Source organism: Arvicanthis niloticus, chromosome X, assembly GCF_011762505.2.
Source record: "Arvicanthis niloticus isolate mArvNil1 chromosome X, mArvNil1.pat.X, whole genome shotgun sequence".
Classification (NCBI taxonomy): domain Eukaryota; kingdom Metazoa; phylum Chordata; class Mammalia; order Rodentia; family Muridae; genus Arvicanthis; species Arvicanthis niloticus.
The window spans coordinates 22,862,120-22,881,788 of record NC_047679.1 but is presented as its reverse complement, the minus strand read 5'-3'; the positions used below and the strand labels follow the sequence as shown (position 1 = coordinate 22,881,788).

At 44.0% G+C, this 19,669-nt stretch overlaps 1 protein-coding gene across 2 annotated transcripts in view; it reads left to right on the top strand.

The window, feature by feature from the left end:
* The first annotated feature begins 14,333 nt into the window (after window positions 1-14,333).
* Window positions 14,334-19,669, top strand: part of Gpm6b (glycoprotein M6B) — a 142,619-nt gene continuing 137,283 nt past the window's right edge. The window contains exon 1 of one of the 2 annotated variants that reach the window (XM_034484866.2): window positions 14,334-14,536. In XM_034484866.2, coding sequence (XP_034340757.1) covers window positions 14,533-14,536 — 4 coding nt within the window. In that variant the 5' untranslated portion in view covers window positions 14,334-14,532. The remainder of the gene's footprint in view (window positions 14,537-19,669) is intronic. The other variant, XM_034484867.2, reaches the window with a different exon arrangement.

Sequence of the window (19,669 nt, the reverse complement as noted above, 5' to 3'; positions counted from 1 at the left end):
TCTCTGTGTCTTTCTCTGAGTCTCTCTCTGCCTTGCTCTCTCTGTCTCTGTCCTCACAGTTGGGTGTGAGTGTGTGTGTATGTGTGATTTTAAGTCTAGGCACCATAGTCACTGGCTTTGAGGACACTGGGGAAACAGTTTCCACACAGGGATGAAGGTAGAGTTCCCAGCCTTTGTCTCCCATTTGGGCTCTTTTGGTAGGGCCAAATTCTTAGTCCAATTCCACTGGCCTGGAGTCTAGTGTGATAGGTGACCATCAATCATAGAATTCAGCTTAGATGAAATTGTGGCTCCTGCTTGGGGCTACTGACAATGCTAAAGCCAGCTGCTTTGTACCTGGAACCCCAGAACCTTGAATAAGACCCAATAGACTCTAACTGCAATGTCTCACTTGGATGAACTCCCAGATGGCAAGGTGAAGGAGGATGTGTCCCCATCTTCTAAGGGATCACTTCCTTCTGAAATGTGTGGCCAGCTTCCTCTTAAGGTGCCAGGCAACTGCTTGGCAGGAAGAGCCCCCCCCCCATAAAGACTGGAATATTCTCCAACCAGATCTCATGTCCTGACCCTCCTTGGACAACACCTCCCAACATTCATTTGAGCAATTGGAAGTAGCCATTAATTACTCTAGACTAATTCTTTCAGAGTCAGTGAAAGCATTTGAAATTTTATTGTAGTGCTGGTTGGTACTGGAAACCACTTAAAGAAAAACAAAAACCAAGACTCTTAAATATTTGTATCTTTTTGGAAGCATGTGAAAAACGAAGGGTCAGAAATCAAATGACAGTGACTCACCTGCTGTCCCTTCCTAGTACAGTGTGTCAAAAAATAGTGATAATTGATGCAATTGATTTAGAAATCATTTCTTTGTTTTTTCCATTTTCAGTCTTATGTAGCCCATGTTGGCCTCAAACTCTTTATGTAGCCAAGGATGGACTTAGATTTCTGAACTTCACCTCCACCTCCCAAGTGCTAGGATTACAGGTTTAAGGAACTATGCCTGGCTCTGTGAAGTCCTGCTCATCCAATCGTTACAAGGCACATTCCATGGCCTGCTTTGTCAGAAGGCCACACTGATGTCTGAACACATGATGCTAGAAGACAGGCATCCCTCCCAGCAATATCAAGAAGCATCTCTTGGAGCTAGTGTCATTTCTTGTAGGCTGGAACTAGTTTGAGTAGGCTAGGAGGTTGGGGAAACACATTATTCCTGTGTCATGGCATTGAGATGAAAACTGTCAGGTTTTGGGGCTTGGGGGAAAAAACCAATTTCCTTATTTACACCTATACCTTCATAAACATTGTATCAGCAAAGTCTCACCTTGAACTCCTTGTGTTGCTGAGGACTCGAACTTAAGTATTGATTCTTCTGATTCTACTTCTGGAGTCCTGTGATAACTGGGGGGGGCATGTGCCACCACACTAACTTTATGCAATATTGGGATTACATACAGGTCTTCATGCTTAGTTACTAGCCACTCTGCCAACTGAGCTACACCTCTCAATTACCTTAATAAACTCACTAACTGTCTTCCCTCGGGCTCATGCTATAAGTCTTTGTCTGCAGCCTAGTCAACAATCTAGCTTTAGTGGAGAGGCAGTCCCTGAGAAGGAAAGGACACTCTGTTTCTCCAGCACCCTTAACACCTCCAGTACCACTAGATGAGAAATCCTGCCAGTGGAGTCCAAGACATTCAAGCCCCTCCTATGATGTGGTGCAAGTCACCACTGGACCAAGAAACTGGTAGAGTTTCACTCCTCTCAATGCCAGAAGTAGTAGCATTGATGGAGAGCCTCCTTAGTGTGCATAAGACCCTGGCCTGTATCCCAAGCACCACCTACACTGGGTGTAGTGGAGCAAGCCTCCAATCCCAGGATTTGGGAGGTAGAAGCAAGAGGACCAGAAGTTCAAGGTCATTTAGCTATATAGCAAGTTAGAGGCCAGCCTTGCTCGCATACATGCACTCACTGGATCAGTGACTGGTGGGAATTAGACAAGGAAGCTAAAAAATAAAGAGAAGGAGAGGAGTAGGCGGATTAAGAAAAATCAGAAAGACAGCTTGAGAACAGTGAGTGACAATGAGTAAGACGGGAGAACAGCGAGGAGGACCAACTGCTGGGAGTGTAAGCCAAGGACACTGTGGGAGTGGGAGAATGGATTCTGGGTAGCTGCTGCCTCCTGCCAAAGAGAGCCGGCTATGCCATGACCCTCATCCCCATCCTGGCATCCCCTGTGTATACACGCTTGGCGGCTGGGGAGTGGCAAAATGCTAGAGAGAGGATTTGAATACAGAGACAAAGCACACAAGAAAGGAGTGCCAGGCTTAAAACTCATTCCAGAGATCAAAATCTTGGTCTTGTGATCAAACCTTCATGAAGTGAGAAAACCAAGAAAAGCACCATTCAATGCTACTAAAAGGAATGTGTGACTGTGTGTGTGTGTGTGCGTGAGTGTGAGTGTGTGTTTGTGTATATACATGAAGTTTAACTTACACTTCTACCCATCGACATGGAGGCCAGAGAAAAGGCTAAGTAGGTAAGGAAAGTTGTTGGCAAGCCTGACTCCCAGAATTAGTTCCCTGGAATCTACAACTGACTTCCAAAAGCTGTCCTCTAACCTAAACACACACACACACACACACACACACACACACACACACACAGCCTTCTGAAGAAACCATGCCTAGGGCCCTTCCAGGATGACCACAGCTGCTGAAAATGGGGAGATACTGTGTAAGGGTTGAGGCCTGCACCACAAATATTTATCTGAGTATATTATATACTCACATTCTTAACAACTTCTTAAGAGAAGTATGGTTCGTCTCCCAATCTATGAAAGACAACGCTAGCTCACATGGGGCACATAAGGGCAGTGCCAGAATGGGTTCTAGCAGCTAGCTGGTGGCTTCCATCAAAGCTAACTGCCTATAGTGTGACACCTAGCTCCACTTCAGCACCCCCTACGTCCATACATGGACAGGCTTACTGCTTCACCTGGTGTGCTGTAGGCGAGGTTGGTATTTGTGCCCACCTACCCTCGAAGCTTGCCTCTCTACTAAACCATGAGCGCCTTCCTAGATGAGTGGATAGAGCCAACAAAGTGCCATCACCCACCCTTCTTGGTAGGATCTGATACTGAAGCAGCTGCCCTAGCAGCAAGGTAATGGACACATATGTCAGGAAGGCAGACCCCAGGTCCCCATCCACAAAGGGGTTCAGAAAGCCTGTGCTCAGAAGCCACCGCAAAGGGGGCAGCTCTTTCAGAGACGAGCAGGCTTTTGTAAGACCTCAGTCTGCTCATGCTACCCACGCAGAGCCCCTTAGCACAGTGGAAACTAAATGTCTCATAGCTGCACGCCTACATATTTTTTTTTCATGGCCCTTTGCTATGGTACAGAGATGTACACGCTCAAAGGTCGATTAGCATTGGCATTTTGTACGATAAGCTTAAATCACAAAACCACTGTTTTCAAAGGCATGTGGGGCTGCAGGGAAACACAGGACACAGGCAGGATAATAGGCATGCCATTCAGTGGCGAGAAAGAACACTGTGCTTCATAATTACTTCAGAATCAGTCATTCAACAGTACAAAGGGGAAAAAATTAACTGAGATAAAATTCCCTTTTGGGGATATAATTATGATTATTCTAAAGCAATTATTATTCATTTTACATATTGAGAAATTGCTCCCCAAATATGACCTGTTTGACGATAGAAAGCTACTTCAATATAATTTGAATAAAGGATTTTGATTCTTTATCTCAAATTCAATTGCATTGTAAGGAATCAAAACAACTCTGAGGGTTCTTAGAATTATGAGTTGCAATTACCTTGTTTTCTTGTTTTTTTTGGTTTTTTTTTTTTTTTTTGAAGGACATAATTTTGGTTGTCTGGCCCGCTAATGTTTTATCCTTGTGTGTGCTATGCTTTTATTTTGTGACCCACAAAACACAAAGGACATTTTGAAACCCATGACTAGGCAGAGGGACAAAGCATGAATAAGTATGGTAGGGAACAGATTGGGTGACAGAGAGATTACTGTCCTCTCCCTTTGACAAGGAACAAATAATAAAAAATAAATAAGTATATGCAAAGAAAGAACAAAATGAAGGTGGCTACCATTCTGAAAGGGGGGACTGAGTTAAACAGAATGTGGGAAAGAAAAAACAGAGAGTAACTATTCTTTATATGGCAAGCCCAACCCTTTATGGGCGATGAGGTGGAGTGCCTCAGGCTCCGATAATAAGGCCTGACACTGGGTCTGTCTTCTAATCCATCCATTCATTCATCCACTCATTCTTTTACTCAATAACCATTCAATGAGAGCCCCACAACAAGAGGAGGCCATGGAGAAAATTCAGTCATCTTTACGGTGAGCTGGCAATAAGCTGACTTGAACATTTGTTGTCCCCAAATCCATATGTTGAGATCCTCAGAATACTAGTATTCCAATACTAGTATTGGAAGCTAACTAGTACCCTTATAAGGAGAGTTCCATAGAGACCCTTAGTCTCTTCCACCACATGAAGACACAGGAACTCAGAGATGGCTCTTTATGAACCAGGAAAGCAGCCTCCACCAAGCAACCACTGCTGCCTTGATCCTGAACTTCCCAGCCCCCAGGACTGTGAAAACAAAATCTCTATTGTTTCTGAGCCTCCCCTGCCTCCAGACTATGGTAGTTTGTAAAGCAGCTCAAATTGATCAGGAGCAGGTCTTATTCCTTTCATCTTTGTTCAGAGTCCCAAGCCTGGGAGACTTTGCAGTCACCATCACCAATGAATCTTCTGAGCCACAGTGAAATAGGAGACCAGATTGGAAACTGGAGTCTGGAAAGTTTTACATGAAGCTTCAGAAGGGACATAGGACAAAAACCTGTTGGCCAACAGGAAGTCTGAAACACACCCACCCCAGCAGAGGCAATTGGCTAAGTTATTGGCACAGATACCAAGGCACTCTGCAGGGTTTGTTCAAGATGACCGCTGGCTTATTATCTTAAAATAGGTCCCTTGGGTAGTGATTTAAAGTCTAACGAGACATATGGCACATGAAGGTGTATGTAGAAGGACACTTATGGGAGCACACTGGAGAAAGCCACTATGAAAGCAACCTAAAAAGCCCACACTATGTGACATGAAGGTTTTCATACAGCATTTGCCATTGATCTTCAAAACTTCCTCCCTTGATAAAATGTTCTTTCTTTTCTTAAAAAAAAAAAAAAACCACTTTAACTTTTGTTACATACATAGTAATGAAATGAATAAAAGTATAGAAATTAACTAAATAAACTTACTTATTTTTATATGTGTGAATTGTTGCCTGCACATATGTGTGTGCAGCATGGGCATGCCTTGTTCCCACTGGATCCCCTAGAATTGGAGTTACAGAGCCACCATATGAGTCCTCTAGTAGGGCGACAAGTGCACTTAGCTGCTGAGCCATCTCTTCAGCTCCCAGACTTTTATTTTAATTATGGATATAACATACTTGTGGGTGTCACATGAAGTCAAGTTCCCTGGAACTAGAGTTACAGGCAGTTGTGAGCTGCCCAACATAGGTACTGGACACCAACCTCAGGGCCTCTGGAAGAGCAATACCTTTGAGCCATCTCTCCAGCCTTCAGAATTTTTATTTGCTTTTATTTGTGTGTGCATGTGAGTGTGTGTGTGTGTGTACTTACATGCACACACTTCTTTGTCTGTGTGTACACCACTGGTCCATAGAGGCCAAAGAGGGCATTGGGTTCCTTGGATCTGGAGTTACAGGTGATTGGAAAATGACCAAAGTGAATGCTGGGAACCAAGCCCAAGTCCTCTGCAAAAACACCAAGAACTCCTAACCAGAAAGCCATGACTCCACCCCCAGAATGGTATACTCTTTCTTGATAAGTTCTCTCATCTTGCTTGCCATTCTTCATGTATTTCTGTCTGAGTCTTTGTTTCTGAAAAAAAAAAAAAGTCTGAAAAGCCAGAGATGCCATGAGATTTCAATATAAACTAGCATCAACAGAGAACAAACAAAAGATTCACTGAGAGATGGACTGAAACAAAAGTCTACATTTCCAATAAAGGAAATATGTTCACTGAAAATACCATGTCAACAGCAGCAAAAGTAATAAACCTTGATGCAAGGCTCCAGCTGATTCTGCATCTTCAAACAGTGAATATTAAAGCATGTGCCAATGGTATCTCTTTTGCCAATCAAGAATAAGGACACGGGACTAGCAATATGGCTCAGCTGGTGAAGGTGCCTGCTGCAGAACACTGGCAACATGAGTTTCATCACGGAATCTACATAAAATTCTCAGTAGAGAACTGACTTCCATCAAGTTGTCTACTGAGCTCTCTGAGCATTAGTGTAACATACGTGCGCGCGCACACACACACACACACACAGAGAGAGAGAGAGAGAGAGAGACTAAATAAAATTTGTTTTTGACATTCACTACATAGCCCAAGCTGGCCTTGAACTCTCTATTGTACACTATGCTAGCTTAGAAATGACAGAGATCCACCTGCCTCTGCCTCCTAAGTACTGGAATTAAAGGCATGCATGTACTGCTTACCCCTGGTAATAAATAATTTTAAAAAGGAAAAAATGACAAAATAGGTTCAAAGGGACTAGATAAGAAAGAATCGATGGAAAGAAAACTGCAAAGGGCCTAGTCAGTGCTACTAATTTGGGGTGGGGGTGGGGGGAGGCTGGGCATTGAACCCAAGGCCTTATGCATGCTAAACAAGCACTTTGCCACTGATAGGCTGATACTGGTATGTGGAAAAGGAAGTGTAGAGAAGCTCTCGTGACTCCAGTCAAGCAGTCATCCATGAAGGTTCCCTCCACGGCTAAAGCAGACTGCATCCTGAGACTAAACATGTTCTTCTACAAAGCTCTCATAATGTGTTTCACATTTGCTGAGTCTCATGGGGCACTCTTAGAAAATGTGTGAACTGCGTAGACAAGTATTTGGTAGACCTGAGCACATTTTAAGAGAAAGGGATGGTCCCACAGAATGAAGGCTTATGAAATCATCACGGCAGCTTGCTGCCCACCCCCAGCATCATCGCTTTCCTGGATCAAGCTTCTAGAATGAATAAAGATGTCAGTCAACTTCCTATCCCAGCCATCAGGAGGTAGAGAAGCAGAACGATGAGCAATGACAGAGAGGAGAAACCATATCAGATGGCCTTGCTCTTTTTGACCTCAGTCACAGTGTTGTATGAGAACCAGTTCCTTCACCAGAAGACTACGGCCAGACGTGGGGTTATTCCGTAAACTTCAACATTGTTGTGTCTGTTCCTCTTTCTGAGGGTTGAAAATGGACCTTGCTCTCTTGTATTCTGGAAATCACCCTGCCGACAGGTGCCTTTCCCAGCTGAACAGCTGCACAAGTCTAGAGCTCTGTGTGTGTGCTAAACAGAGGATGGCCTTTTTCCACAACAGAAATTGTTCTATTTCTGTGGACAACACAGAGGTATATACCACACACCAAGCACTACCCAGGTGGCCAAAAAAAACACTGGTGCCCAAAGAATTCTGGTCAATGACTTGAGGTCAATCCAAAGGAAGAAAGATAGCCAGGAACAGTAGAAAACCATCACCAGAAGCAGTAGAAGGAATGGCAAGTATTGCTCCATAGGAGGGTCCAGATGACAAAGGATTATGTAGACAAGACAGGAGGATATTTTTGACCTGAACAATTTTTTTTTTTTTTTTAACAATTATTCTTTTAGACTGGAAGTGTAGCTCATTGGTAGGTAGGTCGTGGGCCTAGCATGTGTGAAGCCCCAAGAGTGCAATCCTTTGCACCAAAACTAAACACGTTCAAAATTGCATCAATTCAAATGGAGATTGATGTGCAGTGAACAAAGACTCAAGGGTATGCTCAAAACTAACAAGATTCATGATTGGAGGAAGCATACGGTCTACTGAGTGAAACTGACAGGAAAGAAAACAAATGAAGGTGGGGAAGATGGCTCAAGTCTGATGACTCAAGTTTGATCCCTGGAATCCAAAAATCTGCCCTCTGATCTCTATTTATACACTATGGCACACGCACACCCAACACACACACCTACCAACAACAACAAGAAGACCAGAAACAACAATAAATAGTAATCCGTGAGATACTCAGCTGGATAAAGGTGTTTACTCACATGGTAGGAGAGAACCAGTTCTCAAAAGCTGTCATGTAAGCCTGGCATTCCTTTAATCCCAGCACTCAGAAGGCACTCTGTTTGAATTCAAGGCCAGTCTGGTCTACATAGTGAATTCCAAGATAGCCAGAGTTACATAGTGAAACTGTATTTCCATAAAACAAAAACAAAAAAAGTTGTCCTCTGGCCTCCACAAATGTGTGCAAACACACACACACACACACACACACACACACACTATGAATTTAAATTATTAAAGGGTACAGGTATGGTTCAGTGCTAGAGCTCAGTAAGAGTGAGACATTAAGGATACTATCCACAGCACAGAAAGATAAAAGTGGGAGAGAGAAGAGAGAAACAAAGTTTAAGTATCAGCAAAGAACAAGCAAAACTTGTGTCCAGTGAGATAGAAGGAAACAGAGGGATGCCTGGTTCTCAGAGGCTCAGATAAGAAACTGTACCAGAAGAATGGAGGGATGCAGCACAAACATCCTCTCTGGCTCCTGGCAGGCATTTGTGTCCTTGACATGGGCTATTTCAGTAGTAGGGCGTGGGCACTAGGTTTACTGGAGGGGACTCCAGAGATGGAGGACATGGGGAAAGTGTGTGCAAATATGGGTGACTTGTCCAAAAGGGTTTCCTAAGAGACTGGTATAGTGACAACAAATCTAAGTGTATCATCTCAAATGACCTGATTAAAAGTCATGTTTCACAATAGACAAAAACAAGTAAACAATAAAACAGCAGTTATCAAAGGACCAGAGCCCTAGGAAAGGAGGAAATCAGATTTGAATTTAGAGAATATTTTCTTTCTTTCTTTCTTTCTTTCTTTCTTTCTTTCTTTCTTTCTTTCTTTCTTTCTTTCTTTCTTTCTGTGAGCCAGGGTCTCATGTAGCCCAAACTGGCCTCCATCTTACTATATACCCAAGAATGACTTTAAACTTCTGTTCCTCCTTGTTCCCCAGCCCCCAGAGCTTGAATTACAGGTATGTGCCACTGTGCCTGGTTTATGCAGTACAAGGGATCAAACCCAGGGCTTCATGCATGCTACTCAAGTGCTCTATCAACTGGACTCCACCTGTGCCTCAAGAGAGAGAGAGAGAGAGAGAGAGAGAGAGAGAGAGAGAGAGAACAACATCTATTATATAGGCACCTAATACAGACACTTTAACAGCTCTTTGTAGATGAATGATGACAGGAGTGCTGTTCACAGTAGTCAAAAGGTAGATGTCTGAAAATGTGTGACATTTATACAATGAGAAATATTCAGCCAGAGAAGTGGAATGGTGTGGAGGCACACACTACCGTGTTACATTAAGCAAAAGAAGTCAAACACAGAGACCACATGTACCATTTCACCAATACAAAACGTGCAGAAGATGACAATCTATACAACAGAAATTAGGTTAGTAGTGGGTAAGGAATAAGGGAAGGAAGAAATGGGGGAACAGCAGCTAAACTAGTATGTGGTTGCCCCTTTAGACCCGTGAAAGTTCACTGGAGCTAGTGTTGATGTTTCTACCATAGTGTGAATATACTAAGTGCCAGCAAGTTCTACCTTGAAATGTCTAATTCTGGCCAGGTATAGTGGCAAATGCCCTTAATCCCAGCACTTAGGAGACAAAAACAGACGGAGCTCTGTGAGTTCGCTATGTAGAGAAACCCTGACTCCAAAAAAAGTATACTTCTATGTTATGTGAGTTTTACCATGAGAAACCAACAACTAAAAAGAACCAGAAAGACATACTTCTAGAATGTTTCCAGCCTGAAACAAGAACAAATTCTAGCTTGACCAGCAAGGTATGGATATACTATTCAGAATCCCTTACCTGAAGACTGTACTCAGGGGATGCTTGTCATAGGACAACCCAGGGTGCTGAGATATTTTTAAAACATTCCTGTAATTTTGTAAATGATAACTGACTTTTATAACAGTCGAAGGAGCTTCTACTATCTTGGATTTTTTTTCCCAAGAATGTTAATCTACATTTTGAACAGATGTTCTCTCAAACAAGCTGTACCCTACTTTGAGCCTCCAACAAAGGCTGATGGATAAAAACTTAAAAGATTGTTGAGCAGCAAGGATATTGCAAGCGAGTTAAGAGCTAAGTCATCTTGGGATCTCTTTAGACCCCTTAATAGTGTATCCATGTGCTTGATCTAGCATCCTCATTATTTTAGATGAAATCCTTTTGGAATGTACAAACATACCTTTGGCTTCCATCAACTCTACAGCTAAGAATGTCATCAGATAACATCTGGGGCCTGTAGCAGAGAGTTTCCCCACTTTGCTATACTAACCAGACTATCTGATGTTCCCAATAATATACTTTTAAAAAGTGTCTTGATGCCAGTGAAGTGGTTCATTGGGGAAAGGCACTTCTGCCAAGCCAGACTACCTACCAGAGTTTGATCCCCAGGGATCAAGGAGACAATAACTTCTGTGCGTTGTCCTCTGACTGCCATAAGCACACCATCACATGCATGTGTGCAAACACACACACACACACACACACACACACACACACACACACATACACAATGTAATAAAAATTAAGTGTCTTTTTAAAAAGTGTCTTAAGAGGTTTTTTTAACTTTAAAAAAACTCACAAAACTGGTTTTTGAGGCAATCCTAATCTGTTCCCTGACCAAGATCATTCATATTTTGTTCCAGAATCAACTGTTTTATGTCCTTTGAAGTGACAGCTGTGCTTTGGGTTTGTTTTTGTTTTGTATCAACATATCAAATTCATTGTTTCTAGGCCATAGAAAGATGTAGAAACAGAGATCATTTTCTGTTATTACAGGTAATAGCCTGTGTGCTGGTTAATTTTAACTGTTAACTTGACACAACTTAGAATACCAGGGGAAGGGGGAATTATCTAGATCAGATTGTCCTTTAGGAATGTCTGTGGAGGATTGTCTTGATTGTTAAATAATGTGTGAAGATCTAGCCCATTGTGAGTGGCACCATTCCTTAGGCAGGGAATCCTAAACAGTATAAAAGAGGAGAAAGCTAGCTAAGAATGAGAAAGCCAGACCTCCTACCTTTATTCACTCTCTCCTCTTGACTGCGGATGAGATACTTTAAGTTCTGCCTTGACTTCCCTGCAGGGATGGCCTGTAACCTGAAGTTGTAAACCAAATACCTTTTTTTCTCTCCTAAGTTGCTTTTTGTCATTATATTTTAATCTTAGCAACAGAAATGAAACTAGAACAGGTTAGTTAAGTACTTTTGGAGCTGTATGAATGGTTCGTTTTAAAATTGTATCTGTAGATGCAAGGAGACACTGTCAGATTAGCTCTAGTCTCTGTCAAGTTAGCCACGGCCTTGGGCATTTGTTATCAGTTCCTGATGTACTACTTCGAACTGTGGTCTAAACTCACACATGTGGGAAACTTGGCCATGGTGCAAAAATATGAACTATCACATGAAAGACCCTAGCCCTGGAGACAGACATGGCCCAAACTGCCGAATTGAGATGCTCAATACAAACCACATTAAAAATTGTTTGCCAATTGCTATGACTCATAGGAGGAGCATGAAATGACCTATGTTTGAAAGGCAGGGTCTGTTTTTAGTCAGCTTTGAGATACAGAGCCCCCAGGCTGCTGCTCATTTCTATGTGTCTAAGTCCTCAATTCTAACCTCAGACTTTGTAAGACCTGCGCACAGGATGTAACCCTTCCCCCATTCTAAGCCACAGCCCAGCTGGATACCAGACCTGAAAGGGAACCTCTGCATGAACCCTTGAAGAAAGCCTTGCATTTATCCCCAGTAGCCCAGACCAGGAGTCCCACAGCTTGGAGACATCTCTAACAATCCAAGGGTGGACAGCACAGAGATGTGCCCTCCTACCTGTTTCTAATGCTCAAAACTCCCCAGAGATGAGTAAATTTATGTCTCTGGGGCCTCTAGGGGAGGGAGAAGGAGAAGGAGATGGGGAGAGACTGCTGGAGGCCAGGGTCACAAAAACCCATTTGACCACTGAGAAGCACGGAGCTAACTCAGCAAAAACTTTTCTTCAGCTACTTCCTGAGAGTTGAGCAACGGTTGCGTTCCCGTTTTTGTTTTGTTGTTTTATTTGCTATTTTATCTCACCATCTGATAAACATCATTTTGCATTCATTTTTTGACTCTTTAACTATCATTATTTACTGAGGCGAGAGTCTCAGGACTTATTAGGTCAGGGGCAATGAATATTTTTAAGTTTCTTGACACACACTGCCAAACAGCTTTCCAGAAAGCCTTGCCCAATTTGTTCACCCACCTGCAGTGTGTCTTGCTTTAATTGGTAAAGCCTGTGGCTACTTAACATGAGAACATTAGTTTTATTTTAAAGAAGGAAATTCAAACACGCTGGTTAGTCCATCTTCTGCACTCTGGTTTCCCCAGATTTTCTTAAGACTTTGGATGTCAGTGACTTGGTGAAATCAATCCACAACACTTGCAAAGTGAGGGAATGTTTCTATTAAAATTTGACTTTCCTTTTTAATCATAGCACCCCATTGTAACTACCTCCAATATTTGGACAGCTGTTCTTTCTTTTCTGTGGTTAACAAAAATCCAATATGTGATGGTAGCAGACCAAAGGGTTACTATCATCTCTGTGTACAAAACTTTCTAGCTCTTGGTCTTCAAGTAGCTTACAGAAGCTAACAGACACTCCTTCTGATTGTGAGTGCCCAAATCCCATTCTGGTGGTTTTTTGTTTCCTAGGAGTCAACTGAGATGTAAGAACTAACCAAAGGGCACTTCCACAAACCAGGACTTGACATGGATTCCTCTCATCTTCACCCAGACCATCTTAGACTGTGTGTTCTTCCCAGGCAGCCGGAGGTAGGTACCTGTGGTTGGATTCCTGCATAAGGATGCACTCAGGACTCAAAGGGATTACTCTCTGGTAATAGGAAAACTGAAACCTGTGAGATCCCTGCTGCTTTATTAACCACATGAAGATTGGGTAGGAATGATTGTTCCCGTGGGATTGTGAAAATGAGCCAGTGATCCGCCTAGCACAAATCTCTGTCCTTTTATGTAAAATATTATTAGGCTTTCTAGAGCTCTGCCTTGATACAATCTTTCCTAATCCAATAAATTTCAATAGATGAAATGTTTGCTTCCTCCTCCCTTTTTCAATCCCAAAGCCTCTTTCTTGTGGCTTAAATGTCCCTTAAATGCACTATCTAGTGTTACTGTTTACGTAACCCTCTGTTCAAGTATCACACTGTATTTCCAAAACCATAAAGGAACACAACATAAAATATTCCCGGTGAACATCAGCCTCAGGAACTGCCAGGGTCTTATGGCTTTTCTAATACTTCTGTTGACAGGAAGATTCTTCTTTCTAAAGAAGCAGAAAGAATTTAAATGCCCGACACAGTTAAACCATTAATTCGCTTAAAGGCTCAAGTGCAAGGCCTGAAGAGCAGGAGCCTCTTGGGCTGGCGCCAATCTGTGATCTCCAAGAGCTTACCAGGGTGGGCTTCCAAGGATCTAGAGAGCTGAATAACTAACTCTGGACACCTCCAGATCTGATTCCACCCAAGACTGGAGGGTGTCACCTGAGCTCTTCTAAGTCATTTGTTCTCCACAGCTAATTCCAGCCGGTGGTCTGTGTGAGGTCTTAGACCAATAGGATGAATCATCTGGAGAGGTGTGGGAGCCCTATCCTGGAACCCACCCATAGGCGCCCTGATGAAATAAGGTGATTCTAAAATAACACCAGGATTGAAGCCCGATCGCTTAAGTCACCACCTGCAGCTTGTTAGCTGTACAAAAAGAATTCTGGAGTGTATGTAGGTTGAGGCAGAGCCACCCAATCTTTGGAGCAGTGATTCCCCCCTTCCTCAGTTTCTTTATCTGTACAATGGGTGTTGGCTAAGACCTCAAGCGCGCGCGCGCGCACACACACACACACACATACACCCATTGACTGTACAAGTTTTCATCTGGGATGTAGATTCACGCCCCCAAAATACTAGGACGCCCCTCTCCTCTTCCTGCACCCCTCCTTGCTTCTCCAGTTTCTGTGCCCCTCACCCCAGGGTCTCAGTGAAAGCTACAGGCTTGCAACCGCGCGGGTACGGCAACTGCCCCAGCCTGGCCCTCGCTCCGGGCGCACAAAGCCCCCGGCGCTGACGTCAGGGCCCCTCTCGGCACGGCCGGCCCCCAGTGCAGGCGGAGCTGCGCGGCGCTCCCACCCCGGCCAGGAGCGAAGAGCCAAGCGGCCAGCCCAGCTCTGCCCAGCGCAGCCAGCCCGGAGCCCGGCCCCGCGCACGTGCCCGCCAGACCTGCAAACTTGTGCCACCGGCTATCCTGCGTCCCCGGGGAGCCCAATCGCCCGGAGCCCGCACCCCTCCCGCCAGTCTCCAACCATGGGTAAGCGATCGCCCTGGCCCCACGCCACTGCCACGGCCACCACCACGGCCACGGCCTCGCAACCCCATCTCGCACAGGGGTGCGCCCCGCCCTACCCCCAGCTCAGGTGGCGCTACCTGAGCCACCTGGGTGACCCAGTCCAGACCGTTGCGGGAGGGGAACGGAGGTTGGAGGTGGGAGGGGCACCGCGCAGGTGTCCGATACGCCCAGGTGCGCCTCCCGGCTCCATCCGCAGGGACGTCCCCACTCCTGCTGCACCTACACTGCACCGCGGTGCCTGCTAAGCGCGGGAGCTAGAGAGCTGGGCCCGACGAAGGGCAGCAAGCGGGGTCGGGCAGCGCGTCCCAGACTGCGGGCTCCTGCTTTATTTCAAGGGGTTGATAGAAAGTGGCTTCTTGCCCATTTCCTGGGACGATCTCTCTGTCACCCGACCTCCCAACCTCTAGTCCAGTCCTGTGTCGCCCCGCGGTCCTCTAATTCGCTTGAAGCTCAAGGAAACATACATATCCGTACTCGCTAAAGCCAAGATCTTCTAAGAACGCTCCTTTCTCGGAACCCAGATCTTTGAAACCAGTGAAGTGGGAAGGGATGGGAGGGGACAGGATGGGACACACCATGAGTCTCTCTTTGTCCCCTGTTCCAACTGCCTAAGTGGGACCCCTGAGCAGATGGAGCCAGTGAGAAGGGGGTTCCACTTGGGGAATTGGGGAAACCGTCAACAGTGAAGGACTATGCTCAAGGAAGTGAAAATCTTTCACCTGGCTGGAGGTGGGTGTTAGGTGGCGGGAGAATCCCGTCTGTCACTCCCTAACACCCAGAAATGCTGCCATCAGCAACACGTCCCTAAGCCCACACCATGGGGAGGAAAACTAGAAGAGTGCTTTGGAAATGAGCCTTGTGCGCCTGCTCTCAGAGCTGTGCCTGAGAAAGGGGTTTCTCTCTGTTTCATTCTCCTGTAGTGACAGCTCCAGCCACAGCGCCACGAGGACGTGAGAAGTGCCCCCCCCCACCACCCCCCCCCCCCCGTCTCCCAGAAACATTTCTAATGTGAAAAGCTTATCTACTGAAGGTTAATAGCCGGGGGGGGGGGGGGGGGGGCGGAAGGGGGGGTTGGGTGTCTCAAGCAAGCCCTCAGCACTTGCCACTACAAGTCCCTCCTCTAAGTGGGGGCGGGGTGTGATTTTTTTCTTCTGATTAAATTTTGGGGAAGATGGTAAGGACATACATTTAAGAAAACCTAGAATAACTTCACATTTAAACAATTTTAATTTCTACTATGACCAAAGTAGAGAAAAATGTATCCCAGAAAGTTAGAGGAAAGCTAGGATAAGATTTTTCTAGAAAGAGCAGAGCTGAGTGGCATGTAACTCTGGTTCTTCCAACCGCCAACTCAGACTTCCTGTTAAATGAGGTTCATACACAAGTCGGATGAGGGCTGTGGGGCAGCTTGTAGCTGCTTTAGCAGCCATTGCTGTCGAAGATAATTGCGGTTTCACAGAACTGCAGGATTAAGGAAAGCACAAATTTTGCTGAGATGAAATTATCTCTGGTGTTTGAACTCCAGACATTGACATTCCGATGTTGGATTTGAGCACAGAAGCAGCATACTAGCACCTTCTGCAAGGTAGTGTTCCGAGACTGTCGCTCTGCTCTTTACTGGGGCAGGGGGATTTGTTTTTAAGTGGGCGTGGAAACAAATATCCAAGCCAGAAGCCTGCTCTCGTGGAAGTACTCTATGTCTTGGACAATTACTGGTTCTACACTGCAGTTGCCAATTTATGTTAATTTGTGCATACTTCATTGGATCTGGCAGCAGCCTTGGGTTTAGTTTTGTAGTTTCCGTGAAAAAAGTAAGTTCCCTCATGCCAGAAAGGAGACATACTGACTTCCTTTATGTTCCCAGTAAATATACTACAGGGTCATGGACTGGCTTTGTTTTTCCAGATGTTGTTAATTATTGAACGCACCCTTGTGAAGGCACTAATTCAAATGAGTTAATGCTGGGAAATTTCTGCCCATTGGCCCATTCTGTTGATTCTTATGCACATGTCACTTCTTAACCCTGCCATCAGTTACTTCACTGGCAAAATAGATAAACTTTGTAGAAATAAAAGCCCTTTGAATTTGAAGCTATTAAAAAAAAGTCTTTTTAAAGAAAAAATAACATAAAAACCAGTAGCTTCATATACAATTCCAGATTTCCATGCATCTGCAAAATATATATATATATATATATATATATATATATATATATATATGAGTTTTTCTTGCCCAGTCAATTGATTTTCTCTTCTGCTCTTGTTTCAGCTACCATTCGTGTGCAATTCATACATATTAAGTGAACAAGCCAGTTATGGAGTTGTATAACTATTACTCCTATCTTTACCCACCCACCCACCCCAAATAAACCTGTGCCCATTGGCAGTCTTTCCTCATTCTCTCCTCCCTATAAACAAAGCAACCACTAACCTACTTTCTGTCTCTATGGATTTGCCTCTTCCCACTGTCTCATGTAGACGAAATGAGCCAATTAATGTCTGAACTGTATTGGACTATTCAGTAACTTAGGTTATTTGGCACAAGGAGAAGATGTTGGTGAATTGTCTGTATAAAATACACCACCTAAGTAAGTGTGCTGAGACTAATTATTTCTCCAGCTAAAGGGTTCCACATGGCACACTGTGTCTTCTCCCTAACAGTGTTACACTCTATTGTATTGATGGGAACCCATTGTGGCCAACACAATTTTGATTCTGTTTTTTTTTTTTTTTCTGCTCATAGGCTTGAAGACATAGTAATTAAACAGACTCAATGCAATAAAGTTTCAGAAGACCTTTGTGGAATGTGGCTCATGTATCCAGAGAAAAATGCTGACATTTTATTAGTTGTGTATGTGAAGAAATCCAATGTCACAAAACATGGGGCGAAAATAACTATTTTAACTCGTTTGACAATAAGAGAGTGTGTTTTAGTTTAAGGCAGGTGATCAGTATGTATGTGGGCTCGGCTGTTTTCAAACTCACGGGCTCAACTGATCATCCTGCCTCCACTTCCAACTAGTTGGGGCCAAAGAATACCACACCACACCACACCGAATTGACAGGAACTTTTTATGATTCTAAAGTGAAATCATTTTACTACTTCTTGAAAAATAATTCATTTCAGTTACATGTGGTAGTTCTAATCTGTAATTTTACCACTTAGGAGATGGAGGCTGGAGGATTTGGGGTTCACAGACATCTTTGGCTATATACCTACTTTGAGGCCAGCCTGAGCTATGTCAGAACCTGTCTCAAAAAAAAAAAAAAAAAAAAAAAAAAAAGGAAAGAAAGGAAAGGAACAGTGAGATGACTCAGCTTGTAAACCGTGCTTATTGGGGGTAAACTGACCAATATAAGTGGAAAGAGAGAACTGACTCCCAAAATTGTCCTCTGGCCTGTACATGTGCACTGTTGGCAAGCACGTGTGTGCATACACAACACACACACACACACACATACACACACACACAAAACAATAGAATTTACAAGAAAATCCAAGGCCACTGAGATGGCTTGGCTGGCTGGTAAAAGAGCTTACCTTACAAGCCTGATGACCTAAATTTAATCTCTGGACCCCACACTAAAACAACAACAACAACAACTAGACTTGATGATGTCCATATGTCGTCCCAGAACAACTTCTTTGAGATGGGAAATGGAGAGAGGAGAATTATCCCAAAGCCCACGAGCCAGCTAGACTATGAACAGCAAGGCAGAAACAACAGGAAAGACCTTGCCTCAACAGGATGGAAGGAGACAATCCTCTAGCTTTCACATGCTTACCATGGTGGTGCACACATGCACATACACACATATGGTTTTTAATTTAATAATGATGTGTCACAAATCATCTGGAGATCTTGATGAAAGGCAAGAGCTCTGACTCAACCAGCCTGGCCACAGCCTTGGTGGCATTTCTAAAAGTCACGCCAGCACTGCTGCTTCTGGTCAAAGCCAGAGAATAAAGAAAAGGTCTGGGAAAGTCAGGGACCTGGTCCATGCCTCAGTTTACCCTCAATACTGACTGTGTGATCACTGTAACACCATTCTTGCCTCTTTAACCACAGTTTACTAGGAGAAAAAAAAATCTATAAAATCACTTCCTTAAATCCATACAGATCTACAAGTATGTAATTTCAGGGACAAAGATGAGAGAGTAATGTTATGCTTGAAAAACAGGAGCAAACAGCTCCCTAATTGTTTAAACACTATTTGGTTTTGTCAAGGCAGCAGCCAGACCTCATTTGTAGTTGGGTAAAATGCTGGCACCTTCCATGTGCCCGCCTACAGGATGGTGGCTGTTCTCCAAGGCAACTGGTGGAGAGAGCCTTAAGGATGCCTTTTTTTTAAAAAAAAAAAAAAAAAAAAAAAAAACCACTTCCAGCTTTGGTGTCTGCTCTCTTGTCTTTACAGAGCTCTTCCTGACCCCCACACCCAGGCTGTGCCCCAAAAGGAAGCAGTGCCCCAAAGACCCCTCCATACAACATTTTGTTCTGGAAGTTTGCTTAGGAATTCAGATGCAAGTGGGGACAAAAGAGTGGTGTCCTGAAGCATAACTGGGCAGGAAATGGTCCCAGCATGCACTAGGGAGCCACCATCTGAGACTAAATGTCTAGAGAGGAGCCCACCCGGGGCCTCAGAGAGGCTCTTTTCAAAACAGGCTGAAATTCTGAGTAAACCTCAAACCACTTCCACCCAGGACTGTTTGTGACAAACAAGAAGTAATTGATTCTTTACTATATTTTTGCTCTAGCAGTAGCTGTTGGCCGAACCTCTTGGCCTCCCTGGGGCATTTTAGAGGACAGTGACATCCGGGATCAAGTAGTTGGATGCTTTATTGAAAATGCCAAAGTGGCAAATCCTATAAAGTACCATTTCTGTGTCCTAAATGTATTCGCTATCTTTAAGCATTAATCTGCTAAGTTTTTGTTGGATAGTCGAGGCCTTTTTTTGACCAAGAAATTCCAATTGGAATTGGGGTTCCTTGAAGTTTTCCATACATGAATAATAGCCAATCACTGGCTTCTAACGACCAGTTTGAGATACTTTTAAAGTAAAATGAGACATGAAAGCACTCGTGCATATTCCTTTC